The sequence below is a fragment of the Saccostrea cucullata genome, unplaced genomic scaffold (genome assembly GCF_032062105.1).
Source record: "Saccostrea cucullata isolate Sc308-1 unplaced genomic scaffold, CSIRO_AGI_Scuc_v1 ctg2745, whole genome shotgun sequence".
Taxonomy (NCBI): domain Eukaryota; kingdom Metazoa; phylum Mollusca; class Bivalvia; order Ostreida; family Ostreidae; genus Saccostrea; species Saccostrea cuccullata.
In genome coordinates, this window is record NW_026923164.1 from 182,951 (window position 1) to 195,196 (window position 12,246).

General features: G+C 32.6%; 1 protein-coding gene and 1 long non-coding RNA gene across 4 annotated transcripts; one reads left to right on the forward strand and one right to left on the reverse strand.

Moving 5' to 3' along the window:
- Positions 1 to 1,559: 1,559 nt before the first annotated feature.
- LOC134263341 (uncharacterized) lies at positions 1,560 to 10,900 on the forward strand. Of its 3 annotated transcripts, none has more exons than XR_009991244.1 (6): positions 1,560 to 2,310; positions 4,151 to 4,181; positions 4,780 to 4,825; positions 5,211 to 5,270; positions 9,471 to 9,548; positions 10,823 to 10,900. It is a non-coding gene; the product is annotated as an uncharacterized LOC134263341 (long non-coding RNA). The 3 variants fall into 3 exon arrangements; XR_009991245.1 differs by having other exon boundaries at positions 5,214 to 5,270; XR_009991246.1 differs by having other exon boundaries at positions 1,560 to 1,960.
- Positions 7,415 to 9,267, reverse strand: LOC134263339 (zinc finger protein 862-like). Its single transcript, XM_062745675.1, has 4 exons — positions 8,352 to 9,267; positions 7,900 to 8,205; positions 7,680 to 7,795; positions 7,415 to 7,581 (listed from the first exon to the last, which is right to left on the reverse strand). The coding sequence occupies exons 1-4, from the start codon at positions 9,145 to 9,147 to the stop codon at positions 7,459 to 7,461; spliced, it is 1,341 nt and encodes a 446-aa protein (XP_062601659.1). The 5' UTR covers positions 9,148 to 9,267; the 3' UTR covers positions 7,415 to 7,458.
- Positions 10,901 to 12,246: the final 1,346 nt, after the last annotated feature.

The window sequence follows — 12,246 nt, forward strand, 5'->3', positions numbered from 1 at the left end:
TTTCTAATATCTTATGTAATAAAGATCACAACTGGCTTCCATACTTTTAAAATCAATTAGCAACCACGTGTATCATGTTTCGTTCAATTACTACACAAATAAAGCTTGATTTCACATCAATTACATAGAAAAAGATGGATTCGATTCATATCGACATAATATAGTGTGATATTGTATGCATATACAATATTTCAATTGCAAACATCGCAATACACAAATCTGCGCACTATGCAGAAAATAGGTCATGTCAGCCAACCGACAAATCAAGAAATTGTGCATCTTAACACAGTATGCATTCCTATGCACCCTAGAATAACAATCTATTTCATAAGTTTACACAATTAAAGCATTAAAGTAAACAACTTACACTATAGAACTGCATTAATCACTGCAAATGAAGTGAGACAACGTGCTCTGCTCTTGCCGACATTACAAAAACAAAAGTAAGTCGTACGTAAAATGTTTCGTAAAACATCACACAGTTTAAGTTCTCATCTGCAACTTTTATAAAATCAAGAATTTATCAACCATTCAATCCAACAGTATAATCATGTTTATAGAATTTGTATGCTTTTGAATCAAGTACACATTTCACAGTACATATGACTATATAAAATGTTAATTAGTAAATTCCTCATAAGGTTATTATTATGCTTAAAGTCATATATGGCATATTTTTTATAAGTTTTGACTGAATAAAACTTTAAAAGATTTTTCTATATGTTTTGTAATTACTTTATGTTAATGATAAGATTTTCTGTAAACTACACAATTTAAATCGACCGCTTCATACACAGTAGATATGAGAAATTTAAAACAACCAATTTATTTACTGACTTGGCATTGAAATATCAAACAAGTTCTAAGTCAATTAACTATAAACCTAGGGTTATACAAGTTCAAAACTGATGAAAAGTTTAATTTGAACGTAAATAACAAAGATCTTGCTCATGTACACTCAATCTTGTATTTTTATTTTTAAAGCTCAGACATGCCATATATAGCTATAGCATGTTTTTACTTTAAAATAGATTTTTTAAAGAAAGAATGCAGAAAGACAGGTGGCGGACAAGCTGAAGTGGAACTGTCAGAGGCAGAGGAGGTGCCTCTACAGAGACAAGATAGAAGACCAAGCTTTTTTGGCCTAGAAGCAGGCTTTGACAGTGATGGTAAGGAAGTCAAGAAACATGTACTCTGTACATTGTAACTATCTTACTAAACAATAGAGTATATGAATTTGATCACTTCTAAACTTTTGTTTCCATTTCAGTCGTAGTTTTAAATACCGGTAACAAAGAGTGCGAGAAAAGTCAGGATGTGGCATGTGAGTAAATGGTGAAAATATTGAACACATACATATCCACATTCTTCTTCAAATAAAATGGCAATATAATTAATACTTATAAATTTCTCTTAAAAACAGTGATCGTTGCAAACTGTAAATCAGTTTGAGTCGGAAAGGGATGTATGAATGGTGACTGGAAATTAAATGATACTCAATTACTTTAATTTTTTAATCTTTGTTTGCAAGCATTAAATTTTTTCTTTATATTTCACACACCTCCTAACCTTATTAGCATAAATCGGAAGAATTCGGAGATAAACGTAATAAAGTATGAACAAAATCCGTAAACGTCCGAACAGCTTTCCTCGCGAGAATTCAACGAGAGCAAAATGCCAGTGGTGAAAATCGAGAGAGAAATTCAACATGAAAAAAGAGGTAAAACTTTATGTTTTCTCGATTTATAAGGTTTGTAAATTGCAAAAAGTTGAAAAACAAACGTTTCTTTACTTGAAAAGTGAAAGTAGGTATACGGTTTCTCATTCTGTCAAGTGCTATTGCACTTTAAAGTGTCAAAACAACACCTCTCGATTTTGTAAACATGTTTCCACGTGGAGGGGAGTATTTGTGTCGGTCAAGATTAACCCACATACATTGATTTAGTAAACGAAAACACTCGTAAGTAGAATTTTATTTATCTTTTCGATTACCTGTAGCACAAAATGGCTAAATATTTTAGGGCATGTTTGCCAAATGATGTTAATAGCATGTCTTAAATTGAAGAGAAAATGCAGGTGCGCTATAGGCCGTTCCTATTTGTAAGGTAGTCTACCATGCATGCATATGCAGAATTACGCGTATCAAAGTCATTATTTTTACTTATCAATACCCAGTGATTTGTGCGAACCATTTGTGTGTTTTTTTAAATACCAAGAGACTAAAATTTAATTCTATCCGTATACTCGTGTGTATGCACAAGTACTTCTTCCGAATTTCCTCTATACATATACATGTGTACCTGGATTAAGGTTTGTTTACATTTGTTTGCAGTTTTAATAGTGTCAGCTGTTTATATCAATCATGTGGTTTTCACTAGAGCCTACTGATCAAAAAATGGTGGTTACGTACTTTTCTAATTTAATATCATAGGTATTAATATTATGATCAGATGCATGATGTCAACTGAGTCAATGCATGCAGTTCTCACATACTTGTGTATATGTATCAGATGTGAAACTTCACATATGCAGTTTATGAAAGTTTTTGAATATTTCTATGTGTACCACTTTTTCCCCCTTAAAAATATTGCCCATCTAAAACTTAGCTAATGAGATAGTATAAATATTATAAAACTAGAGGTACTGTGAGCATTGAGCTCTGACACTAAATTAGTGTCCATGTTTTGCTATGGGAAACCCAAAATATGTGTTGGATCAAAAAGTAAAATAGAAGATGCACCATTGCAATATGTAATAAAGATTCTGTGAAAGTCTCATCAAATATCACTCAGTGCCAGTCAGGGGTATCAGCTGAGGAATTAGCAGATAAGAGATGGGTACCCCAAAGTGTAACAGAAGGACAGACATACCAACATGTACCAATTACTTTTAAAATATACCCTCCCGCTTTTCAAGCGTGGGTATAATAAATTACAGACATGCATCAATCTGTGTCTCTGTGTATGTAAACATAATTTGCATTGATGTTTTGCATTTCTGTTTGTAAGAATACATGTATCTAATTTACATGAAAAGTATTTTTCTTTTTAACTCTACTGGTCAGAGACCAGAAGAGCTTATGCGATAGTAATGCGTCCGTCGTCCGTCCGTCTGTCTGTCTGTCTGTCTGTAAACAATTTTTCAAAATGCTACTCCTCCTACAGTTTTGGTCTGATTTCAATATAACTTGGCATACAAGTAGACTACACTAAGATACATAATTCTGTGTATCGGTTTTTGATTTCGATGAACGGTGTTGCTGTGGTTACTAAAAATAGAAATTTCTGTGAAATTCTTTCAAAATGCTACTCCTCCTACAGTTTTGGTCTGATTTCAATATAACTTGGCATACAAGTAGACTACACTAAGATACATAATTCTGTGTATCGGTTTTTGATTTCGATGAGCGGTGTTGCCGTTGTTACTAAAAATAGAAATTTCTGTGAAATTCTTTCAAAATGCAACTCCTCCTACAGTTTTGGTCTGATTTCAATATAACTTGGCACACAAGTAGACTACACTAAGATACATAATGCTATATATCGGTTTTTGATTTCAATGAACAGTGTTGCCGTGGTTACTAAAAATAGAAATTTCTGTGAAATTCTTTCAGAATGCTACTCTTCCTACATTTTTGGTCTGATTTCAATATAACTTGACACACAAGTAGACTACACTAAGATACATAATTCTGTGTATCGGTTTTTGATTTCGATGAGCGGTGTTGCCGTTGTTACTAAAAATAGAAATTTCTGTGAAATTCTTTCAAAATGCAACTCCTCCTACAGTTTTGGTCTGATTTCAATATATCTTGGCACACAAGTAGACTACACTAAGATACACAATTCTGTTTATCAGTTTTTGACTTTGATGAACATTTTTGCTTTGGTTACTAAAAATAGAAATTTCTGTTAAATACTCTCAAAATGCTACTCCAAATACAGTTTAAGTCTGATTATAATATAATGTGGCATGCAAGTAGACTACACTAAGAACATAAAGAGACTTAATCAAGGATGATTATTTTTTTATTGCTGTGGTAATGTTTCAATTCCCAACTGCTTAAGAACTTTTCTCTTCCTTTGCTATAAGTACAAACCAGTAGAGCTTCAGTCTCGACAGAGACTTCTGGTTTGTTTGTCTATTGCAGGTTAGAGTACATCTTGAACAACCATCTCCAGGTATGACAAAAATAACACAATTGACCCTATAAGGTCATAAACAAACATTATTGAATTTAGAAAATGTATATATACATGTATATACATTGTAAGACAAATGTGAATCATTGTAGGGCTAGAAAAAATTTCTTTCACTGCTCACTCAGGCTTTTTACTGGTCAGCTCATCATAATATTACTATCCCACTAGGTTACTACTAGCTTGGATAAAAAAAATTCACTGACCCCAGTCCAGTGGGCAATCAATTATTTTTTAGCCTTGCATTGTAAAGTCAGCTATTGAGACATTCCATCCTTTTTGTTGTTTGTTTTTTTATGATATGCACCATCTCACTCAAATCGCATACACAAGAAAGTATTTTTTTCCACTTTTAAAACATGGGCTTTACTGATCTTTACATGTATACAATGTATATCTTTTCTGTTGAAGAATGGCATTGTTGATTGAATTTAAAAATGATCTGCCATATGTATGTGCATGATACTGAACTAAATGCATGCACAAAAATTATAATTCCATTTAAAAAAAGGCAAATATATAAAAAAAAAATCAAATCAAAACAATTACATGTATAATGTGCAATGAATGTTTCTTGCAGGATATACTCTGAAGACAGCGATGTGAAAGTTCAAGGTTTGCCTGTTGTGAGTATTGTGTACATGTAACTGTAAGGATAAACTTATAACATTTAATATGCAACATTATAACTAGTATTTAATTATTTTCATCCTGATCATGCTGTTTGGAATAAACAAAGGAAAAATATGAAGCATGCCCAATTACTCCAATATATACATCTACATATCAATGTATAAAAGAATCCTGTGTAAAGTTATTTATATATAGTTAGACAGACACAGAGAGAGAGAGAGAGAGAGAGAGAGAGAGAGAGAGAGAGAGAGAGAGAGAGAGAGAGAGAGAGAGAGACGTTGATAAAAAGGGTCAATATAATTGAAAATAATGCATAATCAGTGATTTTTGTTTTCTTTTAATGCTCAAAGATTTAATCACATTCTGTTCTATTTTCAGCAGATCCTTTAATAAAGAATGGATGGAAAAATTCTCACGTCATGCTGCATAACAGTACATGTAAGTTCAAAGGCAGAAGAAAATTCATTAAAAGGGACAGTATAAATACAGTTGATTGTATGTTTCAGCAAACAATTTAATGAAATGAAAATTATGCCAATACATAAATCAGCATATTATGCAAACTTCAAACGATTTTCATATTTTTCTGATTTGCATGTAGTGCAATGATATTTGTCAGTATTTTTCATTCAGTTTTTTTCACATAATTGCAAATGCATGTATTTTATTTGGATAATTTAGATTTAGAGGATTGTATTAATTTATTAATCATAATCAGTCTTCACGACAAATTTTTTTCAGCACATGCCCTTTGGGCATGTAGATCCATCATTTTAACCCAGCCCATTCAAATTTTTACATGCCCAACTCAAAATTCTTATATTTACTGGTACATTAATGGTGCAACCAAAATAAATAAATAAATAAAGGTTTTATTTCAGTTTTATTGTATTAAGGACAATGTTTCAAATTCTTTCCAGCTCCCTCTCAATTTCAAGCTCTGTCATTTCCATATCGCTTTCTTCACTTTCTGTTTCACTTTCCTCTAAATCTGCCTCTGCATCTGCCTCTGCATTTACATCTTCTGTCAAGCTGTTTACCTGTAACATCGTATTGACACAAGAATAAATAAAACATAGATGAAGATTTTCTATATTAATGTTTCACTGCGATTTTCAATGGCACACTTGCCATTTAATGAATTTTCAGATACCTTATTCAAAGCAGAATCAGATTCTGTGTTTGCCTGTGCAGTTGTGACAGTCATGGACTCTACGGAATCTTCCACTACCTCCATAATGTCAACCTATTAAATAATTGTATTTAAAATCTTTTGATCTATTGATTAAGATGTTAGTGTTTAATGCAGAGAAATGTTGTACGAGTACTTACCTCATTTTCAGCAGGTAAGGGTTGTGTCACAGTACTTGTTGCTTTTGTGGACATCTGGGTAGAACTGCAAGTCTTTTTTAAGTTATTAATAAGTCGTCTCTTCTGACCAGAAGGAGTTTTCTGAAAGAAAAAGTTTCGTGAAAAAATTTGAAATGCAAAAATTAAAAAAAAACAGGAAATAGCATAATATTAACAACTATAGCAGAAAACTACTCACCATCCTGTGTTTAATTGCTTGCTCTGGGTCGAAGTTCTTTACACTCTCAGACTGTATCTGAATTGTGAGAAGATCATTTAGAGTAGTAGCCTTCATCCTTCCCCTACGTTTTCCTTTGCATAGCTTCATGGCCGAGAAGGCGCACTCGTTATTCACAGATGTTGGTGGAAGACAAAGGGTGATGTCCATAAGCTTGAAGATGTTTTCAAGGCCATGATTGCCGAATCTAATCATTACATCCTTCCAAGACAGCAAAGGAATTTCTCTGTCATACCTTGAGAAAATATTATTAAAATAAGCTGTACTTCTGTAATTTTGTAATTTTATGGCTAACTTCACCTTAAATCAATAGAATGCATACTTTTCATATATAACAGCTTTTAATAGTGCCCATTCTTGAAGCAAATCCTCCTCACTGCATTCATAATAAGCATGGAATTGATCGGCCAGGAATTTAACTTCTTTATTTCCAAATTCTATAAAGAAATAAACATTTTTTTTATCTTATTAATAAATAAAATTACAGAAATATAATAATTTCAATTGTTTTCAGTTTACAATGAAATTAATTTCAAAATGAATTAAGTAATTTATAAATCTACACCTTAGTAATTTATGTGCTGTGTCACTCAGGAATTAATAACTTCTCCAAATAAAAATAAGCAAACTGCAAACCAATTTGAAAACAAAATCTGAAAAACAATAAAAAACTGAAAGTGTCTGAAAAATAATTTCATAAAAAAATAAACAACAACAAGTAACCAGGTATGTTCTCTGATCCTTTCTCTGGCCAGTTAATGAAAGATGCAAGGACAGTGGATTCCACAATTTCTGTGGATGGAAATCTCTTTTCCAAAGATGATTTCAAACTGGTGACAAAATTTTGCACTCTTGCATTTGGTTTTCCACCTTGAAAACTCAAAGTTGTCCCTTGATATGATTCACTCTCAATAACTTCTTTCACTGATAAAACATCTCTACAAATTAAATGATCTTACCATATTGTCTTTGTTTCTATTTGATAATCATGATAATCAACTTTCACTCTCATTAAATGATACAGATGCATGCATGTACTTACACAGGTTCCATATGAGTAAGTAGAGTTTTTGTAACACCAAGTCTGTGAAATCCGTCTGCAAGACATATCCCTTGAGTTTGCAGATACAACGACAGCTTCATCAAGTGGGTTATGATTTCCTATTCAAATTTAATACACGTTTTCAAAAGAAATTCTCATTACCTACATCATGTACATGATTGTCATTTTGTGAATGTGATATTTGTTATTGTTTTACCTTCAATTTTAAGATGTATGCAATAACATGACCATCACTGATCAGACGAGCATATCCCTCTGCCTTTGCATTATTATGACTACTGGTTTCAAGTTGTTGTCGAATAGCTTTGTATCCTGAAATGATTTTAGTTTCTGTGACTTTCGATGACTAAACTATTATGATAAATTTTACTATTATTTATAATTAATCAAATTTTTAAATATTTGCATTAATTTACCCTTTATGAGTACTGTGATGGCCCTGTACGTGTGTGGCAACCACCTCGTTCCTCCTACCCTCGTAGGTAAGACCTGTTTCATTTCTAACGAGGCAAAACTTCGCTGGAGGGCCTTCTTTTGTGTTGGACTTTTGTGGTACAGGTAAAATAGTCCTATAAGTAATGTCATGCATTTAGTATACAGACTTGGTTGGCACGATTTTATTGCATCTTTGAAACTCAATTCAAGACGATGGGCTAAACAATGCACAACAACCAAATGGGGTCTTGTCTCCTTCAGCAGTGCACCAAGTCCTGATTTACAGCCTATAAAAAATAATAACACCATTTATTTTTCATTTAACTTTAATTAAAAGTCATGATCATGGAAAACAAATAAGGCGATACTTATCATAACATTTATCATTTAATTATGCTGATCAGTTTTAAAATTATTAATAAGGATAACATACCTTGCATGTTAGATGCCCCGTCTGCACAAAAACCAATAAGCTTGTCTTTGAACACATCATGAATCTCGAGGCTTTGGAAGGTTTCCTGGAACATCAGATGTAGATCACTTGCTGAAGTGGAGTCGGGACTCCCAATGTGCAAATACATGACTTCAACGACCCCTTTGTTACAAATTCTCACATAAATGTTTTCCAACTCATCCCCTGTAAAGTCAGTCACTCCATCACATGTAAGGGAAAAGAACAAACTGTGACGTAACTTTTCACATACTTCTGATCTTGTAACTGCAGCAATGTGGTGTATCATTGTAGCTGCAGACTTGTCATTGAGGTACTGTTCTCCCACATCAAGACCCTTCATTTTGTCCAACTGACAAATAAATGTATAGTCCAAAAAACTTTTGTTGTGCTTCGCTATAGCATGGGCCGTTCGAAATTTTATAGCCATTTTGTCATAATCGGCTTTTTTAAGTTGCAGTAGACATTTTGATGCCAAACTTTCTGAGTGAGTTTTTAAAGAGTACTTTGATGTAAAATGTTTGTGCCACTTTGATTCCTCGTGGTCCTTTACAGCGTCGATTCGGAAATGATTAGAGCCTGTTGTAAACTTACTTTGTACACCTTCTTTTTTACACCATGCACAAGACATCAGATTGTTTTCCGAGTCATACACCAGCCATGGTCTGTCTTTCTGCCATTGGTGCTGAAACTTTCTGACACGTTTTTGTTCATAATTCACTTTAGAGTCACTTGCTGGTCGTTTCACCGGTTTAGCTAATTTCAAAAATGGTATCATGACCGCCCAATCCCAACTACACGTGGCATCGATGTACGTCTCGTAATTAACCAAACATATATACAATAGGTTAAACTAAACACTTCAATGATTACGATTGACGCTTATTTGACAAGTCGTACCGAGAATGTAGACGCACAAAGCAAGTTACGCGAATAACTTGGGTACGATGGACGAAATGACAAGTAAACATTGTGAGATGACGGAAAATTTAAACATGCCCTTCGGGCATGTCATTTAGCAAGTTTTACATGCCCGCCTGCAATTTTTCCAGGCCCCGGGCATCGGACTCCCGGGTTATTTCGAAGACTGCATAATTGTAGTTCAGCTGCGACAATAAAAATTATCTGATGAAAGCTTCAACCACGAGAATAGGAAAGGATGTCAAGGCCAAAGAGAAGGTACGCTGATAACTGGTGATGATATGTTATTGATGTAAATAGAGTAAAGCAATAAAATAGAGAGAACAATTAGAAATCAGTAGACAAAAAAATTAAATCAATTCTTTTCAAGAATAGGCAAGTCATGATAAGTCACTCTGAGGTAGTTCAGAACAGATTTAGATTTGTTCAGATCATATAGGTATAGGGTGGGGTGGTGCCACAGTGGGGGGGGGGGGTCAAAGTTTTATTCTGGAATATTTAAGGCTTTTTATAAAATCTTATTATTAGATTATCAGAGCTGCGATGCATCATATTTTTTTAATGAATACATCATAGTACAGAATCCCAAAATCAAGGGTATTGGATGTGCCATAATTAGAGACAAAATGTTTATCTTGAAAGTCCTTTGTAAATATTGGAAAATCATTTTGTTTATTTCTTGGCTTCTAATTTAAGTAGAGATTAAAATAATTTCAGTTTTCATAATTTAAATTCCTATTTTAAGGAGACTTTAGTTAATATCTTGAGTTTCAGTCTTTCAATTAATCTTTAAATATCAAACTAGCTGCAACTTAGAATAGCTGGTTATCAATAATCTGCATAGCTCACAAACTAGATAAGGTCTAATAGCTACAATTTTCAGAAAGAAAGCAATATTTTGGGGTTTTAGAAAAGGGGCATAACTCTCATCATGATAGTAAATGATGGATGATAAATGTGAAAAATGTATGCTGTTGGATATCAAGTGAATGCAGTGCAGTCTAATTAAGTACAGTTAAACAACAGTACACATGTATCTTAAAATCAAACAACTTCGACTATCTAGGGTATGTTGATGTTCTTGACAGTATTACAAACTGGATGAATGATTTGCAAACACTTTGCATTGCATATGTTTTACTTTTGTTAATTTAATTAGCTCATTTTGCGCAGATCTCTTTCGCATGCAGATTATTAATGAACAATGATAGATTGAATTAGCAACCATAAATGGCATATAGGACATTTTATACTCTGTTTGAGTTGAACTTTGGTATATATCTTGAACACTGAGAGATATCTTGAACACATATAGATATCAAAGTCATTTTAAAGTCCCTTGAACACATTTTTTGTTCTATATATCTTACCCTGAATCTCTTGGATATCTCAGTTTTTCAGCAGTCCAATAAGCCTTTCAAGATAACAAGTGTGACTTTATTTTATTGATTCAATTAATTTATGATGAATTATAAATATATCAATCATATACTTTTATATTTATGTATTAATTAACATTTTATATTTTTCAGGCCATATAACAAATGGTTGCTGAATTCATGAAGACTGGGATGATACAGTACTTTTTTTATTTGAGGATACCTTTCTAAGAAAAGAAGAATTTGCATATTCAAAGACTCCTTAGTTTATTGTTTGTTTGTATGTTGTTTAACGTTCTTCTTGAGAATTTTTCACTCATGGTGATGCCAACATTTGCCGGTGGAGAGCTGCAAATTTTGTCCTTTACTTGGCACACATGGCTAATTGAGCAATGCGGGATCTTTTTGTTGCTAGCACCTACTGCAACACAGGACCTCTGTATATGCAGTCTTTTCTCTATGTCCGACAGTGGGATTTCGAACCAGCAATTTAATGATCAACTCCTTACTCATGACTGTCGAGCAGATGCTCTTGCCACTGCACCATGCAGGCAACTTCATAGGTTGTACAATAATAAGATAAGATTTATAACTTAAAACTAGTGTTTTTAATAAATTCAGTCACAGTATAGAAAATTTTTGGAAAAAAGGGGGGTAATAGCTAGCTCTCACTGGTATTGCATGCTTAAACTATACGAATTACATACTTTAATTACACATGTATTTTAAACCAGATCAGTAAAGAAAGAAACACTTGATTATTTTTACTATGAATTTTATTATGAGGTTGACTATCTTTAAAAAATGGAACTTTAATCTTTTTGAGTAGGAAGAAAAAAAAATAATTAGAATGTACATGTGCACTAATAGTTTTGTTTATTAAAAAATATTCAAAATTTGGAGATCTTGTGAAGGATATCTAAATATTGTTTTATAAATTTTTACTTCATTTTTAAAACAGCGTAATCTTTATTATAACATACGTCCTGTAATATACAACTTATTTGTTGTTGAATATTTCATTGTCTGTCTACATGATTTCTTGTAAATACAAATATGATTGCATGCTGTTTGTTTACTTTGTCTTTTTTTCCAATATGAGTCATGATATATAAATGGTATGCATATCAGTTTAAATTATTTTTGTTGAATTCATTTAACAAAAAGAAAAATTGATAACTGAATATAATTATGTAGACAGATACCTTCCAGTAGTAGCTGCAGATATGTAGCTTATGTGAAATCAGGTACAGTGCATACTTGAAAATCAATTTACCTGTATTCATTAAACAGAAATTTAGTGAACATATTTATTTACATAAACAGTATTCCATACTTAAAATAGACTGTGAGTTAATGTTATACTCATTCAACATAAACATTGAGCAGAAGTGATGTTGATGAAATAAAACATATATCACAATATATTTTCTTTTTTTCCTCCAATTAATAACAGTTTAAATGTATATAAATTGATAAAAGAAACTGACTATACCATTAAAAATCTTGAGTTGTCTTTCCTTGTGTAAAGAAAATATCTGATGCAATGAATGCTCCCTTGGGTTCATGACCCTGAA

Bases quoted from the DNA above. Each gene is read 5' to 3' on its own strand.
- LOC134263339 (XM_062745675.1), bottom strand. From the start codon at position 9,147: ATGATACCATTTTTGAAATTAGCTAAACCGGTGAAACGACCAGCAAGT. The intron at 7,796-7,899 runs GTAAATTAATGC...AAATCATTTCAG, and splicing joins CATCACAGTACTCATAAAGG to GATACAAAGCTATTCGACAA. The intron at 7,582-7,679 runs GTAAAACAATAA...AAATTTGAATAG, and splicing joins CATACATCTTAAAATTGAAG to GAAATCATAACCCACTTGAT.